Source organism: Panthera tigris, chromosome B4 (genome assembly GCF_018350195.1).
Source record: "Panthera tigris isolate Pti1 chromosome B4, P.tigris_Pti1_mat1.1, whole genome shotgun sequence".
NCBI lineage: Eukaryota > Metazoa > Chordata > Mammalia > Carnivora > Felidae > Panthera > Panthera tigris.
In genome coordinates this window covers 126,012,675-126,040,464 of record NC_056666.1, presented here as the reverse complement: position 1 = coordinate 126,040,464, position 27,790 = coordinate 126,012,675, and the positions used below count along the sequence as shown (strand labels likewise).

Below are 27,790 nucleotides of genomic sequence, written 5' to 3'. Positions count from 1 at the left end.
GGCCACTTTTAATTTAGTGATTAAACTTTACGAGTAGCATAGAGAACACTCCTAAAATCATGAACATTAACTGGAGAACAACATCAACTGGAGAACGATCAACTCAGGAAGAACAATTCCTGGGTGTTCATGGCTAGTGTGAAATCTTGGCCAAATCACTGTTCTTCTAAAATTCCATAAATGACTATTTTACAAACGTAGGTTACCTATGACAGATGGCATATTTAAGGAATTATTTTTTAAAGATTTTTTTTGTTTTTATTACCCTCTTTAAGAAATGCAGTGGGAGCCCTAAACACCACATTTAAAAGGCAAGCACAAAGATCAACCCTGTTTGTGCTGCCCCCATAGCTGCAGGAGAATGTCTGGCAGTAGGAGATGAAATTTGTTTCAGTCACTACATGGCTGTAGCCATACATGGATGTTTTTTAGGCTAGCTTTTTAAAAAACGGAGTTAAAGTAATAAAAAGTTTATGATCCTCATTAAGACTCCATTGGTGTGTCTGAGCTCCTGCTCCCAAAAGGGCCACTAATAGATGAACTTCTTGTATTGCCGAGAACAAGCCTCTCTCGTCTTCCAAATGCTTCATTTACTAAAACACAAATAGTTAAGAAATTACCAGATCAGAAAATTAAGAACCTATAGTATAAAACAGAGATGTAGAGATTAACAGTATGATTCTCTGCCCTAGTGTGGAAATTAGTTTATGAAAATATATTTGATGCTTTATAAATGGGAAATGAAATTACCAAGAAGTCCAAGGTAACATTCTGAATGATGTTAACCGTGTTTTAGATTGGTCTACCATTTATTCTGTGTTTTGTCTTGTCCTGGATTATGTAATCTACCTTGATAAAGTGTTTCTTCTTTCATCTTTCTCTGTATCATAACCAGCAGAGAACTTTTTATGGATTTAGGACCTTTTCTCTACATGGAAGATTCAGGAATCAGTGGAGCTATGTCTTCTATGTTTATAGGACAAACCAGATTAACTCCAAATAATAAATAAGCGGCCAGGTTCCCCTGAAGGGGGGTGAGTGGTCTCTTGAGGAAGGCAGGACTTTGTACGAAGTAGTTGAGAAAAGGCAGATGATTCACACTGGGAAGAGGAGGGCTATTCTTTGAGACCATGTTACATTTCCTTCCAGCTTTTCTAGAAATTCAAATTTTGTCATAAAATATTTTTAAAGCAGTTTACATTTAAATTATGAAGACAGATTTGTGAATATGAACATCTCCAAATTAAATGTGATCTTGTCTATTTCCCAAGCAGACTATATTACAGGATGAACACTGGATCTACCGAATACACTCAAGCCACACACTCTGTGTTAGCCCACAGAGAACTCGTTCAGATAAAGGAAATTAAGATTCTTACCTGATGAGACTGTGCTTATATCCCAGACCCGAAGTCCTTCCTTCTGACCTCCAAAAGCATAAATAAATGGCAAATCGGGGCAACAGGAAGAACAGAAGAGAACTCCCTGGGAAGAAGAAAACAGAAGGTTAATGATTCCAGTCTTCCCAAAAAACACCAATGTAAAGCCCTGTTCCTATCTATATGAACCTATCTGAATGGTAACAGAGAACCAATTCACCAGTATCTCTTTTAAGCCTATGAAGTAGTTCAGAATCAAGGTGGAAGGAATATTACAAAATGAAGCCAGACAAGTTCGGCATGATATAGCTATTCTGTGAGGATATGTGCACTCTGACCACTCAGGTCTCTAATCTGCTCGGTATTCCCAGAAACTTTATTTTCCCTTTTAAGCAACGATGTTACTATGGGTCACCATTGAATCATTTTTTAAACTTCTAATTTTTTTACCTTTATTACTAGGTAATGCATATACATTATGGAAAATATAAACACGAAAAAGTATAAAAATCACTAAGATAATCACCATCATGTTTTGGGACAAGGTCTCGTAAGGACTTAAGCATTCAAATATAAGCATGGGATAGTACCATGTAATTGTGTCTGTAACCTACCTTCTCACATACGTTTGTAAACATCTGCATATGCAATTATATAACTCAGTGCCTGGCATTTAAATATTTGCTAAATGAATTCTGGTTATTTCTGAATTTTTCCTACATGCTAATCAATTTCAGTGTAGTCAAAACTAGTTATGCAAAGAGGCAGTGCTTAAATAAGCGGACCCTAATAGCTGCAATGCCCTAACGGTCCAAGCTTTCCTGGGATGGTCCTCAATTTAGAGCTAAAAAAAGAAAACCGTGGCCATTCCACTTGAGTCCCAGACAAGCCTCTTTCCACTCTTCTTACCAAGCAACTGTTAATCATGTCAGGTGGGAAAGGAGCCAGATAGGGGAAATCAAAGATTAAGTCATAAACCTGGCACCAAATTGAACTAGGCTCAAAATTAACTTCCCAACAAATCCACATTCTTAAATGCAGTGATTCCTAGGGAAAGATGACAATACAGGTCAAAAGCAGAAAAAATGCCCAGAGAGAGTCTTACCATTTTCATGTCTCTAGAGTGAACCAGACTTGGCCTGTCTCCTAATATGTCCCAGATTTTCACATATTTGTCTGCTGATGCTGTCACAAGACAGCCCTTGATTTGACTACTTAGATCAAGACCTGAAGGAAGATAAAAGATCAGTTCAGACTCTGACATAAAGATTTACTTTATCATTAAGTTAAAAGAAATGAAACACTATTCTTGCTCACCGGAGATTTCATCATTGTGTGCATTGAGTGTAAAAACTGGCTTATCTGAACGTGCATCCAAATTATACACAAAGCCGTCATCTGTGCTGGCCTGGAAAGAGAAGATGGGCAAGATCATGCTACATGGCAATAAAACTTAGTTATAATGAAACCCAGCTATTACCTGAGGAGCTTATTACAAAATTTACTTGTGGACAAGCTGAATTTGTTCCTACATGAACTAATCCACCTCTTAGACAACTCTGCAGTTGGGTATGAGGACAAAGTGCTGGTCATGGCATAGACTACAGTTAGACATGTGGAAGCAGAGGTGAGATCCAAGAGAACAGAGGCCTGGGGGTGGGGGTGGGCACAGTCATTTAAGGTACATGTTGAGGAGGAACTCACAGAAGAATCAGAGGGAGAAGGGCATAACAAAGGTCAGAGAAGCCAAGGAAATCGTGTTTCTGAAGAAAAGTGATGAATGGTGTCAACATTTTGGTGGAAAGGTTTAATCTGCTAAGGACTGGAAGGCAGCAGGGGGTTGTTACACTTCCAAGAAAGGGACAGGAAAGAAGGAACCAAGAGATAGACCTAGTCAGGATGCGAGAGACTTGAGCCTATATATGGGCTGAGGGCAAAAGAGCCATTAGAGGAAAAGGAGAAAAAAAGGACAAGTGACTCAGTCTTGAAGCCAGGGCTGCAGAAGGGGACAAAAACAGAAGAGGACAGAAGTCTCATCCTTGGGAGGCGTGGGAAGGTGGTTACACCATTTTATTGTAATCCCTTCCCATCTTCCTAAATATTTGTGATTTTAGTACCAATGACAACTTGTCAGCAAATAACCTCAGGAAATGTGTGCTGGAGTGTCGAGAGCCAATGTACAATATGGCATTCAAATACGACCGGGACCTCACTCCCGATCACAGTTAAGTGGAGTCTGGCTTCAGGTAACAGCTGGGAGCGACACTGCACCTCTGAGCACCTTTGAGATTAAATGTTCTCAGAATCACTGTTTCAGGAACCTTATTAAAACTGTCCACATATTTAAGAAAGCGGTTGTTCTCTCATTTATAAAGCACTAGATATGTACTTTACGAAAGTTAGGAACTATATGGATGTGCCACACTTTCTTTAATCTTCTGGATGAAAGCTGGGATGTTATTTCTCCATGGATTAAAATGTCAGTGGAATGTTACTATTTTTATCTTTAGATCTAAATACTTCACAAGATTAATACAGAAAAACAGGGCAGGCTCAGCGGGCAGAGCATGCCAACTCTTGATCTCAGGGTTATGAGGTCAAGCCCCACGTTGGACATGGAGCCTACTCAAGAAAACAAAACAACAGAAAAAGCTTTTCAGAAATTCTCTCTACAGTGGAATTAAAATGAGTCGTTACTAGGGCACCTAGCCTACGTGGCTCAGTCAGTTGAGCGTCCGACCCTTGGTTTCCACTTAGGTCACAATCTCAAGGTTCTTGAGTTCAAGCTCTGCATTGCATCAGGCTCTGTGCTGGCAGTGTGGAGCCTGCTTGGGATTCTCCCTCCCTCCCTCCCTCTCTTTCTGCCCCTCCCCCCATAGTCTCTCTCTCTCTAAATAATAAACTTAAAAAAATAAGTCATTAGCAACCTGGATAAGCAAAACAGTAGTATGTAGTCTTACCAAAAAATGACAAGGTGAAAAGTGATTCCAAGTCACTCTCTCAATCTGCCCACTGAAACGCCACATCCGATGGCTTTCATCTGGACTTCGGCAGTCATACAAAGCCACTGACCTGAACACAGACGAGCAAAGTCAGGGTTTTAAGAGTTCATTTCTTCTATATGTTGTATGTTTATTTATAATGAAATGGTAATAAAACAACCCTGCAAACTCGAGATCCAATTATTTACAGACAGTTTTAAGGTTCTAAAAGCAGAAAAGAGGAATTGATTTTCACTAACTGGCAGACTCTGGTTCTATCACTTGAAGGCACTGGTGGCTCTGGATATCACAGTAGCCTTAATTGTCTCCAGGCTGAACCCTCCACTTACAAGATGAATCCTATCTGCAAAAGACAGGACAACTTCTTAATTTCCCCTTTCCCAGCAGTGCTCAGAGCCAGATAACCCATGTTTGAGCTACATTTACTCTCTACAAGTAGGTTTCTGTGCTGGGGGAAGCTAATGGATACACCTTTGTGATTCTGAATGAATCCCAACCAAAAAATATAAACATATCACTCTTCAAAAAAATAAGAACCCCGGGGCTCCTGGGTGGCTTAGTCAGTTAAGCATCTGACTTTGACTCAGGTCATGATCTCTTGGTTTGTGGGTATGAGCCCCACGTCGGGCTTCACGCTGATAGTGTGGAACCTGCTTGGGATTATCTCTCTGCCTCTCTCTCTGCTCCTTCCCCAAGTACACTTGCTTGGGCTCGCTCTCTCTCTCTCAAAATAGATTAAAAAAAAAAAAGAAGAAGAAGAAGAAGGAATCAAAGACTGCTAATTGGTTTCTACTTCTATTAGCTATCTCTACCTTCAGACCCAATCCATAAAAAGATGCAGACACATGACTAGAAACCCTCCGTGATGGACTGTAATGGGTCTAACTCTTCAGCTGTCCCTAAATCCATGCCCTCAGTCAATAATGTTGGAATCCTTCCATAAAGGCAGAGTTCATTTCCTGCTCCATGTGATCTCGTTCGGCCAAGAAAGCAAGACAGAAGTATACTAGTTCTGAGCCTAGATCTCAAGAGGCCTTGGTATCCCTGCTTAAGCTTCTGACCTCAGCCTGAGAACATGTGTGGGCTAGCCCACTGGTCCCACGAGGATGTGAAACACAAGGAGAGATGAATCTTCATGGTCCTACCAAAACAAGCCAAGATTAGCAGACCTCCGATTGAATCTAGCCTAGATTAGCTCAATGTTGCAGTGGTATAGGAAATACATGTTTATTATTTTAAGTCACTGAATTTTGGGATAGCTTGTTTCGTAGCAATGGCTAACTCATACACCCTCTAAAAATCAAAGCAGCTGCTAGTTAGGAACTACATTATTATGACAAAAACACATTCCCATGCAGACTGAAAGAACCAAAGTTCAAAAGGAAAAAACTAAGTATTACCAAAAGTTTAAACACTCAGTAATATATTCTGAGCATCAAGTGATACTTTTTAAATCATATCAAGAGGATAAAAACAGTAGGGATAACTCCTACAGTATTTTCTTACTTATCATAGGATCCAGAAATCAGAGTCTGTGCTTCAAATGGATGAAACTGCAGAGTCTGGACCTAAAAGAAGGAAACATAAAAACAGATCTATGTTTGTTTGGTTTTGGTAAAACTGCTTAATACTCAACAGAATCAATTTGGCAATGTTTCCATAAATTCTTCCTTTGAAACGTAGTACTATTTAAAGAAACAAGGGGTGCCTGGGTGGCTCAGTCGGTTAAGCGTCCGACTTCGGCTCAGGTCACGATCTCGCGGTCCGTGAGTTCGAGCCCCGCGTCGGGCTCTGGGCTGACAGCTCAGAGCCTGGAGCCTGTTTCAGATTCTGTGTCTCCCTCTCTCTGTGACCCTCGCCCGTTCATGCTCTGTCTCTCTCTGTCTCAAAAATAAACTTAAAAAAAAATTAAAAAAATAAAAAATAAAAAAAAAAATAAAGAAACAAACGTACTACATAGTCAAAAGGACAAAACACGTTTTCAAATAAAAACTTAAAAGACATAATGCAGCATTTCTCAAGTTGTGTTTCACAGAATGCAGATGTCCCTCAAATGCTAAATATGTGCAGAACAAAACAGGGAGTGGCCAAGCTTACCTGGACAACTCCACACACTCTGGAAGCCCCACAATGTACACCAGCACATTAGATCCCCGAGTTCTGCAGTAACACATCTGTTACATTCTTTAACCTCATCTGGTGACTGACACCCCTGTCTCTTCAGGGTCTTGGTAAACATGCCATAATGTACTAGTGTTTCCAGTCACTTCATCTTTTTGTCTTCATGTCTGCATCTCTAAGGTGGGTAATTATATCATACGGGGCTCTGTGAGGATCCACTAAGACAGTATGTTAAAGCATTTTGTAATTCACAAAAAGCCATACATAAATGTTTGGGATTATTTGTAGCCAACATGTGTCCCAGATTTTTTTAGAATCCATTTTATCCACTCAATCACCATACCTTGTCTGTGTGTACGGCAAGGCTAGCTGCTGGTTTCCCCAAGGACATATCCCACAGAATTACAGTGTTGTCAGCTGATGCACTTGCCAACACGTTTCTGAGAAAGGGAGGAGAAAAATCAGGTAATCTTTCTTTAAAGTCAAGAGCACTAAATGTAAGAATTCCATTTTCAATAACGACAAAAGGAATGAAACACATAAGAATACATTTTAAAAAAGAATTCAAAATTTAAATACAAAACTAAAGATTATTGAAAGAAAGAGTATCTAGATGAATGGAAAGATATCCCATGTTCATGGATTGGAAGACAATGTTGTTAAGACAGAAATTCTGCCATCTACACACTGATCTAGGTTCAATTAATCCCTTTCAAAATCCCTGCAAACTTTTTTTTTTTTTTGGCAGAAAATGAACAAGCTGGTTTTTCAATTCATATGAAAATGCAAGGGACTCAGAATAGCCAAAATGATCTTGGAAAAGAAGAGCAAAATTGATAAGCTCACAGTTTGGATTTCAAAATGGACTGAAAAGCCACAATAATCCTAACAATGTGCTACTGGCTTAAGGACAGACACACAGGTGAACAGAATAGAATGAAGAATAAACCCTCAAATTTATGGTCATTTGTTTCTGACAAGAAGGTTCATATTATTCACTGGTCAGTGGGGAAAAGAACAGTATTTTCAACAAATAGTTCAGGGACAACTGGATATCCCCACACAAAAGAATGAAGTTAGACCCCTATCTCACACTGTACTCAGAAGAGATCATGGACCTACCAATGTAAGAGCTAAAACTATAGAACTCTCAGAAGAAAAGAGGTATAAATCTTTGCACCCTGGGTTAGGCAATGGTTTCTCAGATATAACACAAAAAGCCTAAGCAACAAGAGGTATAAATAAAACATCATCAACATGAAAAACTTTTGTATTGCAAATGATACCATCAAGAAATTGAAAAGACAATCCACAGAATGGGAGAAAATATTTGTAAATCATATATCTGATAATAAAGGACTTGATTCTAGAATATATAAAGAACTCTCAACTAAATAGAAGACAAATAACACAATTAGAATATGGGCAAAGAATATAAACAGACATTTCTCGAAAGATCTATATAGCCGGTGAGCATGTGAAAAGTTGTTCACTAGGGAAATGAAAACATGGGATACCATCATACTCACAGGATGACTATAATGAGAAAGACAAACAAGAAGTGCCAGCAAAACAGAAAAATTAGCTACCTTGCTGGTGGGAATGTAAACGGTACACACATTACCCTATGTCCTAGCAATTAGGTATATATCCTAGAAAATGAAAACACAGGTCTGTGCAAAAGTCTGTTCATGAATGTTTACAGTAGCATTATTCATAATAGGCAAAGGGCAAATACAAACCAATGTCTATTAACTGGTGAATGGATACACAAAATATGGTATATCCACACAAGAGAATATTATTCAGCAATAAAAAGGAATGATGTACTGATAAGTGCTACAATAGGATGGACCTTGAAAAGATTATACAAAGTAACAGAATCCAGACGCAGAAGGACACATATGGTATGATTCTATTTCTAGGAATGTCCAGAACAGTCAAATCCATAGAGACAGAAAGAAGATCAGTGGTTGCCACGGGCTGGAAGGACAAGAGAATGAGGAATGACTGTTAATGGTTTGGATTGCTTTTTGGATAAAAATGTTAGGGAATTAGACAGTGGTGATCATTGTACAACTTTGGGAATATACTCCACTGAATTGCACACTTTAAAGAGTGAATTTTAGGACATGTAAATTTATACCTCAACTTTTTTTTTTTTTTTTTTTTTTACAAAAAAAAGCATTAAATGCTATTAATAGGAAAAACCAATTTGCCTATCTCTTAGGGATCAAGCACTAATAATGTAGTTCTATAAGTGAACACAGGCTTGGAGCCCAGGAAACCTGAGACGGATTTCTGGTGCTGCCATTTATTAGCTATAAGACTTAGCTAAAGACTTAAAAGTCAGTCACACCCCCTTGCCTACCAATGAGAATGCTACAATCAATTTAAAGTTATTACTATTCAAGCACGTGGCTGAATGACCAGAATACAGTAGGCCCCTGATGTTAGTTGCCTGCCTTTTCTCCTTGTAAAAATATAGATATTCCTGAAATTGAAAGCTCATTCTTCAATATCTAGTTTGACATGGCTTGATACAGAATCAAGTCATTAGTGATAGTATTTGTTCAGAAAACTAGAATGCTGTTAAAATGTCAATGGGTTCATTTTTGGATATTATTTCCTCAAGAAGTATTTCCATTATACAAACTGCTTTCAGTTTTATTACTCCCATTTCAGTGACACGGGTAGGGTTCTCTTTAAGATGATCATGTGTATTCAGATCATGTTAGCTTTTTCCCCTACTCAATGAATTTCAAACCTTCTAACATTAAGTCCCATAAACAAGCCATTAATGTTTTAAGTCCTCGGCATGTCACAGACTAAATGTTAAATTCCCAATATTTTATTTATATTCAATGATTGCCAACGGCAGAAAGTTAAGAATTTTATGGTACATTTGTTTCTCATCCTAGTCCTTTCTCAAACATCTGAGATTCCTTCCACATTAAAATTCTTCTTGTATGAGGCTTAAAAATAAATACCCCCCCACAAAACTCCCAATTGCTACCCATTCCCAAGAAGAGTACTCTTTAATAAGAGTACGAGCAGAGAACATGCATTTGGTCACTGGGAGCATTTTAGGAGAAACCAAGGTCCCCAACGAAGACAACATCAGCATGTTGTTCTTCACCATGATCCCAAACCCTCTGCACCAGAAGATGGAAAGTATTTAAAAGCATTCTGCACCTTTTTGGTAAAGAAAGGGCAAAGGAAGACCCAGGTCTAAAATAAGATGGAGAAAGCAGAAGAGTTTCGGGATGAAGACACAGAAGGCACTGCAGTGAGGGAGACGTGAGCGCAGACGGGGCGGGACAGGGACTGTGGAATCGGCTTGATGATGAGCGGCTGTTCCATCAGAACTTCCAGTTACCCAAAGTAACACCTGCTATATAATAAAAATTTAGTTTATGTAATTACTGTGACAGCTCAGATCTGTAAATGAGCAGGTTCCTCAAAGCACGGTACACTCATATTTGATCTCTTATTTATCTGCCCATTCATCAGGAACAGGCCCAATTTAGCCAAAGCTTGGAGAAGCTTTCAGAAACAAAATAAAACAAAGCACAACAGATTTTTGGTCCCTTGCTCCAGATCTGACTCAATCTTGAGAGGATGAGAGCCTAGGAACTGGTACCTTAAAGGGTCACCCAGAAGATTCTGACTGGCAGGTTAAATTTGGGAGATACTAACCTACATAACTTTCTTGGGTCCATTTCACCAAAAGGTTCTAACTCTGAAGAGGTCCCAACACAAACGAGATGCAGATGTCCCTTGGTAAGCTAGCTCGCTGGGATCCTCCCCAGAATGCTCACAATTCCAAAGTATCCTGTGTAATAGAAATGCTAAGAAAATGTGCCTCGGACAACCCAGTTTGTTTTTACCCCTCAGCCTAATGCTTACCTTCTCTGCCTTAGTAGCCCCTCAAGCCGACTATGCTATTAGGAAAATGGTCTTTTGGGGTAACTGTTAATGATGAATATAAAGGATATGCAGATGAAACATGCAATAGAAGTGGAACTCTTACCTTAAACCGTATGTAACAATTAACTCAAAATGGGTCAGACACCTAAACCCAAGAGCTAAGACTGTAAAACTTTTTTTTTAATTTTTAACATTTTTATTTATTTTTGAGAGAGAGAGAGAGAAAAATGAATGAGTGGGGGAGGGGCAGAAAGAGAGGGAGACACAGAATCCGAAGCAGGCTCCAGGCTCTGAGCTGTCAGCAAAGGGCCCGACCAAGGGCTCGAACTCGTGAACCGTGAGATCATGACCTGAGCCAAAGTCAGACGCTTAACAGACTGAGCCACACAGGCGCCCAAGACTGTAAAACTTTTAAGGGAAAAGCTTCATGACAAGGATTTGGCAAAGACTTCTTGGATAGAACACTAAATGCACAGGCAACAAAAGTAAAAATAAATGGACTACGTCAAAATTAAAAACTTCTGTGCATCAAAGAACACTATCAAAGGAGTTAAAGGCAATCCACCAGATGGGGGGAAATATTTGCAAATTGTAAATCTGATGAGGGATTCTATCCAGAATAAAGAATTACAACTCAATAAAAAAAACCCTAACAACTCAATTCACAAATGGGGCAAAGGACTGGAGTCAGCATCTCTCCAGAGATATACAAGTGGCCAATAAGCACTTGAAGAGTGGTCCTCAAAAAGGTAAACAGAATTGCCACATGATCCAGCAATTTCACTTTTGGGTATATACTCAAAAGAATTGAAATCTGGGACTGAAAACACATATTGGTACACCCATGTTATTTACACCAATGTGCAAAACAGCAGCATTGTTCACAACAGCCAGGAGGTAGAAGCAACCCAAGTGTCCATGGACAGATTTATGGACAAACAGAATGTGGGCTATATGTACAATGGAGTATCATTCAGCCTTAAAGAGGAGGGAAAGCTGGCCACATGCTACAACATGGATGACCTCACACTAAGTGAAAGAAGCCAGTCACAAAAGGGCAGGTACCGGGATTCCACCCGTATGAGGTAATCGGAGGAGTCAATTCAGAGACACACAGTAGAGTGGTGGGTCGTAGGGCTTGGGGGTGGCCAGAATGGAGAGCTGGTTTCAAGGGCACATAGCTTCTGTTTCGGAAGACGAAAAAAGTTCTGGAGTTGGATGGCGATGATGGCTGCATAACAATAAACCATACACTTAAAACATAGTTAAAAATGGTAAATATTATGTATATTTTACCACAATTACATAAATTTTAACAAATGTGGGTGAGATTTTGTGAAAACTAAATGAAGTGAGGGCAACGTCTCCCAGGAGGAGATACAGTTTGGCACCGTGGATGCCGCAACACACACAATTTTTCCAGTGGTGCTGGAGAGGGCACCTGCTCGCCACGTATGTAACGAGCCCGAACGCCCACCAAGCGTAGAGCTGGCAGGTGGTGTGGGGGCCGCAAGGATACAGACAACAGAGCTCTTGCCTTCAAGTGGACATACTGCAGGAAAGGGAAAGAAGACATGGACACAGAGACCCCCAATGCACAACACAGAGACAGGTGTAGGCATGAGGTGAGAGGACAGTGGTTACAGTCTCTAACAATCCTCCAAATGTTATTGCTTTTTACCTGATCAGCTTATTCCAAGAAAGGTCCAGGACAGCATCGGTATGCCCCTCTGCTGAGGAACTCTGTAATAATTGTTTAGTTACTTTTTGTATTAAAGTGCCCCTGTAATTGATGGGTTAATTTGAAAGAGTCTTTCAATCTTAAGGTTATTGTTCCATCTTAAGCAAACTTGCTTGAAGACCTAGATAAAGAAATACCTTGTCTTCCTATTAGAGACCCATGATAAATACTCCTTACAGAAGAGAAACTGTAGTCGTTCTTAATCTAGGTGGTACAGTTCTATAAATATCACCCCCCACCCCCAAAGTCAAGTTTTCAAAGCTACAGGAATTAATACCATGGGTATTTGGAATTCAACATACTAAAGGCTAAATAGAAATTTTTCAAAAGTTCAAAACCAGCATATTAGCACGAATAGTTACCACCTATCAAAAAGGATCATAACCAAAGAGTAAACTGTTTTGTGTAAGGATGTATAATGTACCAATGGAAGTTTTGTGGAATCAGAGATCAGTTTTTCCTTGGATGGGCTTTTTGAAACCAGAAACTACAGTAACTTCATAACTATCTGTCCTGTTCCACCGAAGTGTCTAACTGAAAAAGTGTATGCTCTCTTTGTCCCCCCAACCAGTAAATTTATCTCTGTCATTGGAGTTTTAAGTAATTAACTTGTTTACCTTCTTTCCTCTCTTTTTCTTCTTTTTTGACAGTTTACTTCCAAGTGTGAAGACTGGCTCTAAAGAGTCCACTATATCAAGGTCCCACACTTCAATAACAGGAGTCATATTTCCCACAGCAATGTAATTTCCTACAGGAGGAAACGAGGTGTTTGATTTAAATAATTAAAAATACTGTACTGCAGACTGAGTAACGGCTCAGAGTGGTTTCTCTCAGACTTCCATATGCATGTGTTACCACCTGAATATTGTTAAAATCCATATTCTGTTTCAGAAATTCTTGAGCGGGGGGCCCTAGGTCTGCATTTCTGACCAGTTCCCAGGTGATGTCAATACTGTGCTGCTGGTCCTTAGACAATAATTTGAATAACGAGGGCTCAGTCTCTTGGCCCAGGGTCCTCACTTAAGTCAGGAGAACAAAAACCCTCTGCCACCTCCACCCGTGTTGTGAGGAGGAAGATCTAATCAGATCATGAATGCGAATAAGCTTGGCCAACAAGATGTAAGGTAGGAGTATTACCAGATTTCACCTTTCTTAGGGAGAAGGGGGTGCAACTAGCAATGTGCAGCTGTGGCCAAAAACACCAACATGAGAACCTAATTCTCTCTTCATTTTGGTTTTACTTGATGCTTTCTGAAAACAGTCACGCCATTAAACTCCTGGACACTTCATGCTATTTTATGCTGGGCTTTTTTTTTTTTTTTTTTTTTTTAACCTTCACCCAGTTCTACAGAGGCCAATGCTGTCAGGCCCTGTTCTTCTGCCCTCAGTGGAGCAGCCACCTCTTTTTTATCTGACGTCCAGACACATGCAGACTCAAAACAACTAAGTGATTGTGTTTTAAGAACTATGTAACTTCATAAAGTAACATTAACTTCATAAAAAATCATCAACTGTGAAAACATTCACACAGGACACATGACTTATGCTATGGAATCACATACAGGACCAGGAAACACTGGGCCATCTGAGTTGTTCTAGTTACCTGTAGAATCATCTGGGCTAGGATCAAAATTCAGCCATTCCACGCTTAGAGGGTATGCAGACAGCAGTATATCATGATGCACATAAAAAGAATCTTCTTCCTGATTATAAACTGAAAATATTGGGATGAGACTTTATTGCATGAGAATAAGAAATCACATCCCATTGAAAAGAACAGACTCTCCCTATTAAACCTACTGGAGCCATGGGCTTAAAGTGAGATACATTTGATGGCATTAAAAGGAGCCTCCAAAGTTGTTACTGCTCAGCAAAACTTGTGCAAATCTCATATATTCCTGTCATCTGGTGCGCTCCAAGGAGCCAGGAGCAAGGACAGAGAATGGACATCTGCCTGAGCGCTCTGCATGCGCACTGTTCACACAGTCCTACCTTCCGGTCTGCCCGCTACAGAAAACACTCATAAGGGCTCCATAGGGAGTACTTCATTACGATCTTTTAGAGGTCTATCTGCTTATAAGAAGAAACAGAAAATAATACTGGAGAGAAAGAACTCGTACTTAGAAATCTCAAAGCTTGAAAATTACTTACTTTTATTTTTTAAATTGCTTCTTTAATATTTAGAGACCAACAATGTAAATAAAGCTCTTGAGACTACTATTGGAATCAGACAAGTAAAAGAATCAGCTCCTTATCATTCTCAGTTATACTGTTAAGGAGCACAAAATACCATTAAAATCAGTGACTAAAAAGTCTTTCAAAAATTATATAATGAAACACTGATAAAATAGAACCCAATCAGAAATTCCTCCAAATATGCTTTTATTAGAAAGAAGCATTATTAAGAGAGGCCAAGGATTTTTTAAAAAGATTCCTCAGACCACTTTCTAGGTATGTCTCCAGAGGCAAGGGAAACAAAAACAAAAATAAACTACTGGGACTATATCAAAATAAAAATTTTCTGCACAACAAAGGAAATAATCAACAAAACTAAAAAGCAGGGGCACCTGGGTGGCTCAGCTGGTTGAGCGTCCAACTCTTGATTCTGGCTCAGGTCATAATCCCAGGATTGTGGGATTGAGCCCCATGTTGGACTCCGCACTAAGAGTGGAGGCTGCTTAAGATTCTCTCTCTCTTACCCTCTCCCCGCTCTTGCCCTCTCTAAAAAAAAAAAACAAAAAAAACAAACTACAAAGCAACCTACAGAATGAGAAGGTATTTGCAAATGACGTATCTGATAAAGGGTTAGTATCCAAAATATATAAAGAACTTATAAAACTCAACACCAAAAAGCAAATAATCCAAATTAAAAATGGGCAGAAGAGATGAACAGATGTTTTTCCAAAGACATCCAGATGACCAACAGACCCATGGAACGATGCTCAACATCACTGATCATCAGGGAAATGCAAATCAAAACTACAATGAGGTATCACCTCACACCTGTACGAATGGCTAAACAATGACGTAAGAAACAACAGGTACTGGCGAGGATGTGGAGAAAGGAGAACCTCTTGCACTGTTGGTGGGAATGCAAACTGGTGCAGCCACTCTGGAAAACAGTGTGGAGGTTCCTCAAAAAGTTAAAAATAGAGTTACCCTACTATGATCCAGCAATCGCACTACCAGGTATTTACCCAAAGAAAACAAAAATACTAACACAAAGTGATACATACATGCACCCTGGTGTTCTGTACAGATGTTGTGTGACTTACGCATTTCCGCCTGGAGCCGCACATACACAATCATGGGGGCTTAGTTGGCTTTACACTCTGTATCTGGCCTCAGGATCAAAACTGGCCCTTCTGTTCCTGACACTAAGAGGGATTAACGTGCCTCACATTCTTCCCTGAGCCAGACCAGCCTGTCCCCCTGGAATGGATCAGGGAGGGAAGAGGAATATGCAGACACCCGGGCTCCTAAGATTGTTGATACCATAAGAGAAACAGGAAAAAACAGCTTACTTGGGACTGCACTTAGGCAAACTTAATGACTGAACATAAATCACACCCGAGTGGTATGTGTGTGTGTATGTATGTGTGTGTGCATATGCATGCATATATATATATATATATATATATATATATATATATATATATATATATAGTGTGTGTGTGTGTGTATATATATATATATATTGCCCCTAGGGAGCAGCTAGTTGGAAATCTCACCTGGGGGACACTCTGCCCAGGAACCTCAATTGGGACTCCAACCAGGCTGTTCGCCGCTGGGCTTCCCCAGCCAGAAGGTTGGCTATTATAAGTACCCGACTTGATGTATTAAGCCTTCTCTGTTCTCTATACCTCTCCCTCTTGTTTACTTATACTTCCTTTTCCTTATAACTAATAAAGTCTTCCTCCACGAAACTGAAAGTGCAGCTATGGTGAATTCTTATTATTTATAACACTTCTTGTTTATAGCAGCATTATCTACAATAGCCAAATTATGTAAACGGCTCAAGTGTCCATCGACTGATGAATGGATAAAAAAGATATGGTATAGGGGCACCTGAGTGGCTCAGTCGGTTGAGAGTCTGACTCTTGATTTCAACTCATGATCTCACATTTTGTGAGACTGAGTCCCCGCAGAGGGCTCTGTGTTGATAGCACGGAGCCTGCTTGGGATTCTCTCTCTCCCTCTCTCTGCCCCTCCCTCGCTCAAAATAAACTTAAAAAACCCAAAACGTGTAGAGTGTGACACACAATAGAACATTACCCCACCATAAAAAAGAATGAAATCCCGCCATTTGCAGTGACATGGATGGAGCTAGACAGCATCATGCTAAATGAAATATGTCAGATGGAGAAAGACAAATACTGTATGACTTCACTCATACGTGGAATTTAAGAAACAAAACAAATGAGCAACAGAGAAAAAAGAGAGACAAACCAAGACTCTTAACTACAGAGAACAAAGTGATGGTTAGCAGAGGGGAGGGGGGTGGGGATTAAAGAGTTCACTTGTGTTGATGAGCACTAGGTATTACATGGAAGCGTTGAATCACTATATTGTATACCTGAAACTATTATTATACTGTATAACTGGAATTTAAATTAAAAAAGAAAAAAGTCCTCAAACTTCTGCATCTGGGATAGACCCTGGGATCAGCAGATTCCATGTCATGTGACTTCCATATGACTTCACATTGAGACATATGTTCAAAATGATAAGCTTGTGATCCTGCAAGAATCTCAACTATGGTCAATGTACTCAGCTTACATTTTAGATAAAAAGGATAAGGATGCTTCAAAACAATCTTCTTTTAACCATGTCAAATCAACATTCAGATCAGCTTTAGAGTGCAATTTTGAATTTTTTTTTTTTAATGTTTATTTTTGAGAGAAAGAGAGCACATGTGCATGAGCAGGGGAGGTGCAGAGAGAGAAGGGGACAGAGAGGATCTGAAGCAGGCTCTGCACTGATGGCAGAGAGCCCACTCACGAACCACAAGATCATGACCTGAGCCAAAGCTGGACACTTAACTGACTGAGTCACTCAGGAGCCCCTTGAACTCATTCTTGATTAGAGATATGCTGAATAATTTGGAGATCCAACCAAATCCAAAAAAAAAAAATATCCTTATTGACCTAGCTTAGAAGGAAGAGGGAACACAACTGCTTTATTTAACTTAACTCCTGATACTAAATTCAAAGGAATGACTCCAGTAAGCTCTCACAGAATGTATAAAAATCGATGGCAAATGCAAACAGTTTCAATTTTCTGAAATTAGAATTGGTCTTAAAAAAAGAGAGAGAGAGATGGCGAGATATAGCTGCACAGAGCCAACATTAAAAAAAAAAAAATGGTCTTTTAAAAATTTCACCAACATGGTTTTCATTTGAAATACATAAAGATCAAAGATCATTAGAAGAATAACTTCACATTGAGGTATCTGCTATTTAAAGCCTTTTCATTTTATAAATAGATCCACAATGGGCTATGGGATTAAAATGGCTTAATCTACAGGCTTCCTGCAGGCAGCCTTAAAGAGTTCCAGAAATCCAAGCTACGAAATTGAGTAAGTGACAAAGTAACCTAGAAGATGTCAAAAAACATTAAACATAAAGATCTTAATTTTTAAAAAATATATATATTTTAAAATGTTTACTTTTGAGAGAGAGAGTGAGGGAGAGCATGTGCGTTCAAGTGGGGGAGGGTCAAAGAAAGAGGAGAGAGAATCCCAAGCAGGCTCTGCGCCATCAGCACAGAACCCAATGTGGGGCTTGGACTCACAAACCGTGAGACCATGGCCCGAGCCGAAACCAAGTCAGACACATAACTGACTGAGCCACTCAGGCACCCCTAATTTTTTTTTTAAGTTAGTTAGTGTGTGTGTGTTTATTTATTTACTTAGAGAGAGAGAGAGAGAGATGGAAGGGCAGAGAGAGAGAGAGAGATGGAAGGGCAGAGGCAGAGAGAGGCAGAGAGAGGCAGAGAGAGAGAGAGAGAGAGAGAGAGAGAGAGAGAGAGAGAGAGAGAGAATTCCAAGCCAGCTCTGTACTGTCAGTGCAGACCCTGAGGTGGGCGTTGAACTCAGGAACCGTGAGATCACGACCTGAGCTGAAACCAAGAGTTGGATGCTTAACCAACTGAGCCACCCAGGTGCCCTAAAGATTTTAATTTTTGAGCTACGCAGCTATGTTTCCTATAATAAAAGGCCTTCGCCTAATAATATCTGTAGAGCTTCGAATTTTAAAGACAGATGAATAGAAGACTGCTGGAGAAGGACAGACATGTCTGAGGATGTGTGCACGGGAAAAGGGGCAAGAAAAACAAAAGGGAAAATCTAGAGGCAGAATATTGTAGACATCTTGAAGGTCTATTTTTTAGAAAACAGTTATTTAATGTTTGTTGAATAAATATCAACATTAAATACATCTGATACAAAAATCCAAATGAAAATGAAAAATTCAAGTCAGTGCCTACTTCAGATTCAAAGCGTTCACCTCTGGCAGCGGTACAAACATTCCCTGAACTGGGAAAGGTGACCAGAGGAATGGAGACCTTAGCATTGAATTATTGTGAATAAATAACATGTTTTGCAAAAAGGGAAATAGTTGAATTGACTGTGGAAAGCAGGATAAAAACCTGTCTTTTAAAGGTAATCTTTACCACATAGAGAGAAAATACCCAAAAAAGAGAATGCAGTAAAAAACCAGGGCAACAAGTTACCGTAGGGTAATGAGACTATAATTGTTTCCTGCATTTTCATTCTGTTTTACTTCTAGGTTTTCTCCAGTGGGGGGTGGGGTGAGGATGGGAGGAGGGGAGTGAAAAACTGGCAAAAATGTTCCGATAAAAGATTAAAAAACCCCATTAGCATCTTCCAGGAGACCTATTTCCATAAATAAAGCCAGGTACCAAAATGACAGACCAGACCACACACGCCCAGGCACAATGACCAGAATTTCTGTAGACTATATGCAATTAACCACGTAACTGAAATGAAATCTAGCAGGACCTGGCACCTAAAAACTCATAATAGCAACTACTATAGTGATTATTTTAATCTTAGAGGACCTTTCTGCAAGCGATGTCCCCCACTTACCATGCACCTCTAAATTGCACTGGTCTTGCTCAGCTCTGCCACAGACTATGAGATTGTCACTGGGCTTGATCAAGAAATCTTCACGTTCATATTGTTCCTAAGTGGGAAGAAAAAGTCATTAACTAGAAGCATATATTTGGTAAGGTTCCCAAAGACTTACTAAGAAGCATAATTAGAAAAGCCATGTAAGTATTTACCGTATCCTTCAGAGTAACATAAGGATCTTGATCATTACTTCCATAGACTGTAAGACCCAAAAGAGACTCACCAAGAGTTTCAGTATCTGTAAAAATTCATAAATTGAAACCAGTAAGTCATTTTGACGAAAGCATTTTCCTACAGCATCCAATATTTAGACTAAACTCCAACTGTCTATTTCATAACTAACTGGATCATCCCTAGTCAGGAAAGGAAATACTGAGTAATCAACAGGAATTTAAAAGCCATTTATAGGTGATCTTGGACTGCGTATCTGATAGTCTTGGTATTCACAATGTTCCAATAAAAGAATTAAACTGTGAAGCTCTCTCTTAGAAAATATTACAACTCTGCTCAGATTCTCTAACTTGCTCCTTGTAGTCATTATTAAAAAGTGCTACAGAGAGGTGGCCTTGAAAATGTGGAGATAAAATTACCCTAAAACACTAGAATTGATACAAATAAGGGTGGCCTGGTCAAATCAAATTTAAAAAATGGTGAGTTTCACAAAGTTAAATGGGCTTCTTTATTGCAAGATTTCTGAGAACTGCTGATATGCTAATTTGCCATATGACTCTGAAAAAACCACTACTGTGCCTTTTCCACTAAACGTACTTCCAACTGGCATTCTCTTATGGCATTATCTGCAAGGGTGACACAGAGTACACCCCAAATAATGGAAAACTCAGGAGAAGAAAGATACTCTAATTGCTGGGGGAAGCTACTTTAAGGAAGAGGACGATTCAGTCTTGAACATTTGTCCGGCAACAGACATGGGAATTTCAACTGGATGATAAAGAGCCAACAGTCCACATAGTGTGGGGATAATGAGGAAGCAGCTTCTGAATGCCATTTCTGCAGGTTGGGTTAGCTCTTCCTTTCTTTGTATTCCCATGGCACTCTGTCCTAGCAGGATGGGAGCAAGGTTAGGGGCCCACAACCCCGAGTCCGAAGGAAAACACTATTCTCTGCATCTAATGAAGTACACGGAGAGAATAAAGGCTTTAGAGCAAGAGAATGTTCAACCCTCAGCTCCACTGTTCAGCAGCTGTGTCACACTGGTAATGTTACTTCATCTGTGTAAGCCTCAGTTTTCTCTGTAAAATGGGGGTAATAACTCCTCTCTCATTAACACAAAGAGAAACGAGTTACAGATTAAAACAATTTTTTTCTCATTCAGGCACAGTGGAAACACAGTATTACGTTAGGTTCAGGTGCACAACACAGGGATTTCCCATCTCTTATACATCATGCCATGCTCACAAGTGTAGCTACTGACAGTCAGCATACAATGCTATTATAGTACCTGCGACTATATTCCCTATGCTGTAACTTTCATCCCCCTCCCCATGACTTATTCATTCCATAACTGGAAGCCTGTACCTCCCACTCCCCTTCACCCATTTTGCCCATCCCCCAACCCAAGTTACAGGTTATATTCACTACTTACAATAAAATATAGGATACTGTGTTTTTTTTAGATTTTAAATTAGTGGGTTAGCTTATTTTCTAAACTAGTTTAGGAAACACACGATCTTCCTGAGCCTTGAGCCAGATTATTTAACTGGCATAAAGGACAACGAAATCTCACAGTAAAGGTCTGCAACACTAGAAGCATGATCTAATACACGAAGCTTGTGATTAAAAACCAGAAGAAGTGAGTGAATTCTAACCTGGGTCACCTTCCTCATCGTATTTATCTAGGTCATACTCAGCCAGTTCATCGTCATCCAACGTCCTGTCGTCCTCTGGGTCACCATCTTCCAGGGGTTCCCTTGGTCGTGCCTGGGTACGTGCACTCTGCATGCCATCTTCCGAAGGATCGCCTGTCTCCTCTTCATCACTGCCACCTTCTTCTCTATGCCAAGGGAACAAAAAGATAAAGAAATCACCCAAATGGTACCATTCAATAACAAGACCACCTGTCATCACTGTTTAAGACTTCCACTTCACCTAGACTTTAAAGTCTACCTAAAGTAGATTATCAACAATCTTTTTATTTTTTTATTTTTTGAGAGACAGAGACACAGAGCACAAGTTGAGGAGGGGCAGAGAGAGAAGGAGACACAGAATCCGAAGCAGGCTCCAGGCTCCGAGCTGTCAGCACAGAGCGGGGCTTGAACTCACAAACTGTGAGATCATGACCTGAGCCGAAGTCGGACGCCTAACCGACTGAGCCACCCAGGCGCCACAGATTATCAACAATCTTAAACTTACTGTAATTTTTCCTTTGCTTCAGCAATGAGACGTTTTACTTCTTCTTTACTAAGCTCTACCTGTAAGAGAGCAAACATTTCATTGAGACATGGCTAAGGAAATCATTCTAAATCTCTGAATTACAAAGAAGTTTGCAAACTAATGTAAAATATAACTTCAAAAGACATCAAGAATTAAACTTCAATCTAGACTCTCTAAATTCACTGTAAATGGGAGTTTTCACATGTCTTTATGTAATTAAATCTTTTCCTACCTCAAACTGTTAAAAAAAATTATGCTCAGTCTACCTTTTCCCAGACTTTCCAAAAAAGACTGACTTGCATAAACTGACTTCTATGATAGCCCATCTCATTTCTTTTAATTATTCTGTTTTCTTCTTGGTTACTTCTCATTTTCCCTGTGGGTATTCCTAAACAAACCATCCTTGCCTTGCTCCCCTGCTCGTTTTCTGGTTCTCACTGCCAACGATTCACTCATGCTGTTGCTTTCTTGTGAAGCTCATTCATTCTGAAGACTAAAACTACCACTTACAAACTGATTACCCAAACTCCCCCTTCTCTAGCCCCACACTCCAGTTCCATCTTTCTAGCTGCCTTTAAGACCCTCTCCACTTGGGAGATCCTGTACAAAATTGGAATCATTCTCTTCAAAACTGCAGTCTTTCGCCTAATCAGTGCTTCAGTACCTTTTAAAACACCCCATCAGTGCTAAACTGTAAGCTCCCTGAAGACAGAAACCCACTTGTCATTATGTATTTATACATATAGTTCAATGCTCAGCTTATGGTAGGGATCCATGTATGAATCAGTCACTCACTCAGTTTGCACTAAACCACCTCTAGTAATATGGAAATCCTCGAGGGGTGACATTCCATTGTTCCAGAAACTAAGGGTTTTTAACTAAAAGATAATTCTTTTTCTTTTTTTTTTTTTTAAACGATTATTTATTTTTGAGAGACAGTGTTAGTGGGGGAGGGGCAGAGAGAGGAGACGCAGAATCCGAAGCAGGCTCCAGGCTCTGACCTGTCAGCACAGAGCCTGACGAGGGGCTGAAAAACTCATGGATGCGAAATCATGACCTGAGCTGAAGTCGGACTCTTAATGGACTGAGACAGCCAGGCACCGCCCCCCTTTTTTAAGATACTTATTTTTCTAATTATTCTCATTGATCTGGGTTTCTCTGGGATTTTGTAGCATAAACTCACCTCTTCTTCCTATAAACTCTTCAAGCAGTTCCCAAACATGTTGGCAATTAGAATCACATGGGGGAAATCTTTTAACACTCCAAACCAATTACATCACGTATTTGGGAGTGGGGCACAGGCATCGGTATTTTTTAAGTAAGCTCTATGCCCAATAGGGGGTGGGGGACGCTTGAACTCATGACCCTGAGATCAAGAGTCGCATGCTCCACCAATTGAGCCAGCCGGACATCCTAGGCATCAGTATTTTTTGAAGCGCCCCCAAGTGGTTCCAGTATGTTGACATGTTTGGAACTCATACAGCCTTTAAAAGCCTATATATCCCTTTTTACTAACAACTATTACCTTCTTCAATAACTTCTAATGAGATCATTTTCTGGCCCCGTTATAAATATGCACTGGAGCCAAGCACTGGTGAATAAAACAAGCAAGTCTGTGCCTTAGTGGAATTTACACCTCCCGGGGACTATTCCAATCCCTCATTCCTGTTAATTGGCCGTCTCAGCCACTTACATTCCTATCACTTCTCATCTCTGGTCATCACGGGCCCAATTACATTCAATCCAACGCCCCGCCCCTTCCTTTACTCCCACTGACATACATGCACTTGTCAACTCCATAAAGGACGGGAATCTTTCTGTTTTGTTTATGTCTATCTCCAGACCCTGAACAATGCCCAAAACGCAGAAAGCACTTGTCAGTATCAGTTGAACAATTTAAGTCATACCTCCACTACAGACTCATTCTGTAACTTCTGTAGGTCTTTCCTTCATAATGTGTCACGTTTACCTCTCATCCCCCACTGCCGCAACAACATCTCACTTGGATCGCTGCAGGAAATTCCTCATTCAACTCCAGGCCTCACGGCACCATGGTCTCCACACCAGTTTTCCTACCCTACACCTCTCATCACGCTCACTCCTCCGAACGCAGGAGTGGAAAGTGGTTTTACACACGTGCTCCCTCTTCCCGTTATGCCTGAAAACGCACTGGGGTGTGCGCGAAGCCAGGGTGCTGTCAAGAAGGCTTTGGGGAGATTTCCCACTCTGAGGAATACCCCGCCCTCCTCCCACCGAAGAGGTCCACGTGCCGGCCAATTCGGGGGTGGGGCTGGACTCGGGGGAGGGGACCGTGAGGGGGCGCGGCCCCCAACTCCCAGGCCCGGGGAGCCTCAGGCCTCCTCACGACAATCAGGCCAAAGCCGGCCTCACCCCGTCCAGTCACAGCAGCCAGGCCAAGGCCGCGCGTGTAGAGGGTCCCGGTTCTCCAGGCGGGGCTGACCGAGGATGCTGCGAAGAGGCCGCTCCCCCTACCTTCCAGCGACCAGGCCTCACCTTGTCCGGAGTCTCTTTGGCCACGCCGCAGCGGACCCAGGCCACGCACGTCACCTGGCGGCTGCGGTTCATGGTCTTCAGCTCAAGGGCGCCTCACGCTACAGACTCGCCCCCAGCAGCACTGGGACTCCCGCCGACTCCCAGCCGGCACGCTCCGCGCACAAGCCCCGGTGCGCTGCCTGCGCACGGCGCACGCGCGGGCTCTGGTTTCCGCGAGTCCGCGCCCACTTCTGACGTCATTCCAGGGCGCCGAATGGGAAAGGGGCGGGGAAAGGGGTGGAAGCGGAAGCAGCCGGGAGGGGACTCCACGTGGGTGGGTCGCGCTGTGTGACCGGAATGGGCTTTTTAGGACTGTTCCGCGTGGGACGGTCTCTGCAGGCTTCATGGAGGCAATAAATAAAACTGGAACTGTAGGGGTCAGAGGCGGATTTTCATAGGTCTTTATTTTGCCTGAAGTTCCATAGTCTTAAAGCTGACAAATGGTAGAAGTTTGTGGTTTTCTTCTTTTAAAACTTTCTCCAAAACGGATTTGTCATTTCAGGAGATACTTCCGCCATTACATCTCACCACATTCTTGGGTGTTACTTCCTCAGCTTAAAACATTTAGCACTTATTATATACTTAAGTACACAGTGGTTGGTGGCTGTAGCAACGGCAAACATAAAACGCTTGTTATGTGCAAGGCACTTTTTAAAAGCTTTCTGTTAATTTGCTTAGCTCCACGTGGGAAGTCTTATTCCCACTTTACACATGGGGGAGAATTAACGATCTTTCCTAAGGTCACATAGCTGATGTAGTTAGAGTATAAACCCAGGCAGTGTTGAGTGGGGAAAGGGTTAACGTTAGGCTGGGCGATATCAGGGATCTTCAGGGAGGCAGGCTGCAGCTGCAAGCGGGAGGCTGAAGAAGAAGCGGGGTTTGGGGGGAAAAAAGCGTAAAAGTATTCCAGACCCACCATGCATGGAGTCTCACAAACTTTCTGATAAGGTCCCCATAGAGTCAGGAACAGAAATCCTCTGTGGCTACCTACTTGGGACCCTACTTGGGCTCTAACTCTAGAGCTTCATACTCTCCCTCAATAAACTCATCGCTTTGCTCACTCTGTTGTCTGGGAGATTCATTCTTCGGCTCCATGAGATGAGGACCAGCATTTTGTCCCACCCTCCTGTAACTGTGTGACTCTAGAAACTTGCTGTAATCTGTGTCATGCTTCTCAGCTAAAGTGAGAGTCACCTGTTGTAGAAAATGTCAGGGGCTGGGGCACTGTCAGATGGCAAGTCTTCGCATCCCAGAACAATCTGGGTTTTGACCTTTGTGGGCTGTGTGACTCTGTTTAGGTCATTTGCCCTCTGTGAGCTTCCATCTGCCGCTCCTATCTCTGAGATGGGCAAGCAAAACCAGGAGAGGGGCTGCAATTGGAGAGAGAGGTGGCAAAGATAAACGGGAAATACATGGCCTTCACCTGTTGCATTGCTAAAGTGGGCTGTCCACCTGGGGGTCAATTTGTGGGCATTTTTGTAACCTACTTGTCTTCACATAAAATATTTTACTTGGTTCTCACAACAACACTGATGAAACGTGATCAAGAATTACCTCCATTTTAGAGATGAGGAAGTTAGAGTTCTCGGGGGTGAAAAGCCTTACTAGCCTGAGATTACACACAGTTGGGAATTGATGATAGAATTGCAACTAGACAGGACCATCTCTCTCCACTCAGCCTAATGCCCTGGGTGCTCTACCAGCCTGAGGAGAGATCCTCTCAGGACTTCATTTCTCAGACTATGTATTCATTAAGGCCTCTTCCACTGCTATTTCTCTAAACTGATTCTTCTGTGATTTCTTTGCTTTTGACCCATTTAAAAAGGTGATTTGGCAGATGGTATTTTTCCAGAAATGGATGCAACAATATCTTCCTTCACACGTGTTTTCCTACAATGTAATTTGGATAGTCCCCCATCAAAACACGGAGTCTAATTCTTACCCACCTCCTAACCTTGAATCTGGGTAGTTTTATGGTTGCTTTGAGCAATAGAGTATGACGGTAGTGACATGTCCAAGGTTAGGCCATAAATGGGATAAAGGTTTTGCCTTTCCTTCCTCCCTTTTTTGGAAATACTCATGTTAGGTGCTCTGAGCTATCCTATAAAAGTTTCACTACCCTGAGGCCACTATGCTGTGAGAAAGCCGCAGATGAAGAGGCCATATTTGGGTGCTCCAATAGACAGTCCCTAGTTTTTGAGTCAACCCAGACATGTAAATGTCAGAGCCTTCAGATGATGCCAGCACCCAGCCACTGATTCACCCACAGCCTTCAAGTTTTCCTAGCTGAGACCCAGACACCACAGAGCAGAAATCAGCTGGCCCCACTGGGCCCCACCCAAAGTTCTGACCCCCAGAATCCGTGAGCTTAAAGAGTTGTTTCCAAGTGTTAAGTTTTTTTTTTTTTTTATCCTTCCCTAGGTTTTTTATTATGGTAAAATACCATTTTAACCTTTTTTAAGTGTACTATTCCGTGGCATCAAGTACCAAACCACTAAATTTTGAGGTTTTTTAAATGCAGCAATAATAACGAACAGGCAAGAACCTGTGCTATATTTAGGATAGGGCACATGCACTGATTTATTAGTAGAGGCTGATTTATTAACACTTGGCTGGGCTCAGTCAGGTGTGTGCATGGGAATACAAGGAATGGGTTTATGTTTGAATATTTGCTTCTGGATCTATTCCCTCTGGGGGCTGCCCTCTTAGGAGCCAGCTGCTGCTGTATGATGGTGTTTGGTGCAGAGTGGGCACTTGGTAAATATTTGTTAAGCGAATGAGCAAATTAAATCACAGAAGGTGGACTAGGTCTCGGGTTATTTTTGGCCTGCTAAGCTTACACTCATATACTGGGCTTATTTAAGCCTGACATTCTGCCACTTCAACCCAAGTTGTGAATTCCCTTCAAAAATAATCCAACTGTGGTTGGCATTATTAATTCTTTGGGTTTTTTTTTAAGTTTATTTATTTATTTTGAGAGAGAGAGAGAGGGAACGCACTTGTGTGTGAGCAAGTGGGGGAGGGGCAGAGAGAGAGAAAGAGAGAGAGAGAGAGAGAGAGAGAGAGAGAGAGTCCCAAGCAGGCTCCATGCTGTCAGCACAGAGCCCATCTTGGGGCTTGATCTCACGTTCGTGACCTGAGCCAAAATCAAGAGTTGGATGCTTAACCAACTGAGCCACCTAGGCGCCCTGTCATTAATTCTTTGTAACAAGAAATGAAAGCAATGGAGCTTAAGTACCTCTGTTTCCAAGCCTGATTCTTGGGAACACTGATGAGCATATTTGACTCAAAAAAGTGTCTTTGCCAGAGGCCAGAAAAAATGCATGTTGACTATTCTTAGAGCTGAAAGTCCCAAAGGATCGGACCCAGGCCCAAGCAAGGCTCTTATACACTCTCTAGCTCGGTGCCATGTGTAATTAGGCTCATAAACATTATATCCAATTGGCTGTGAGTTCTGGGAGGGAAGTGAAGTCTGGGTACCCTCCTCCCCATTGTACTAGGCCCTGTTTCTCGCCCCTCC

General features: G+C 41.2%; 2 protein-coding genes across 3 annotated transcripts in view; one reads left to right on the top strand and one right to left on the bottom strand.

Annotated features, from left to right (window-relative positions):
- PRDM4 (PR/SET domain 4) overlaps window positions 1–12,905 on the top strand; it is a 57,205-nt gene extending 44,300 nt beyond the window's left edge. Inside the window, exon 13 of one of the 2 annotated variants that reach the window (XR_006220210.1) lies at window positions 12,824–12,905. The gene's annotated coding sequence lies outside the window, so the exon portion shown is untranslated. Of the gene's footprint in view, window positions 1–1,274; window positions 1,360–12,823 lie in introns of those variants that run through there. The other variant, XR_006220211.1, reaches the window with a different exon arrangement.
- Window positions 236–24,442, bottom strand: PWP1 (PWP1 homolog, endonuclein). The gene is made up of 15 exons (XM_007096455.3): window positions 24,232–24,442; window positions 21,697–21,755; window positions 21,153–21,337; window positions 19,479–19,564; window positions 19,282–19,378; window positions 13,777–13,887; window positions 12,791–12,921; window positions 12,114–12,175; window positions 6,846–6,942; window positions 5,888–5,949; window positions 4,340–4,451; window positions 2,697–2,787; window positions 2,485–2,606; window positions 1,380–1,485; window positions 236–593 (listed from the first exon to the last, which is right to left on the bottom strand). Exons 1-15 carry the CDS (start codon window positions 24,301–24,303, stop codon window positions 484–486), a joined length of 1,503 nt encoding a protein of 500 aa, XP_007096517.1. The 5' UTR covers window positions 24,304–24,442; the 3' UTR covers window positions 236–483.
- Window positions 24,443–27,790: the final 3,348 nt, after the last annotated feature.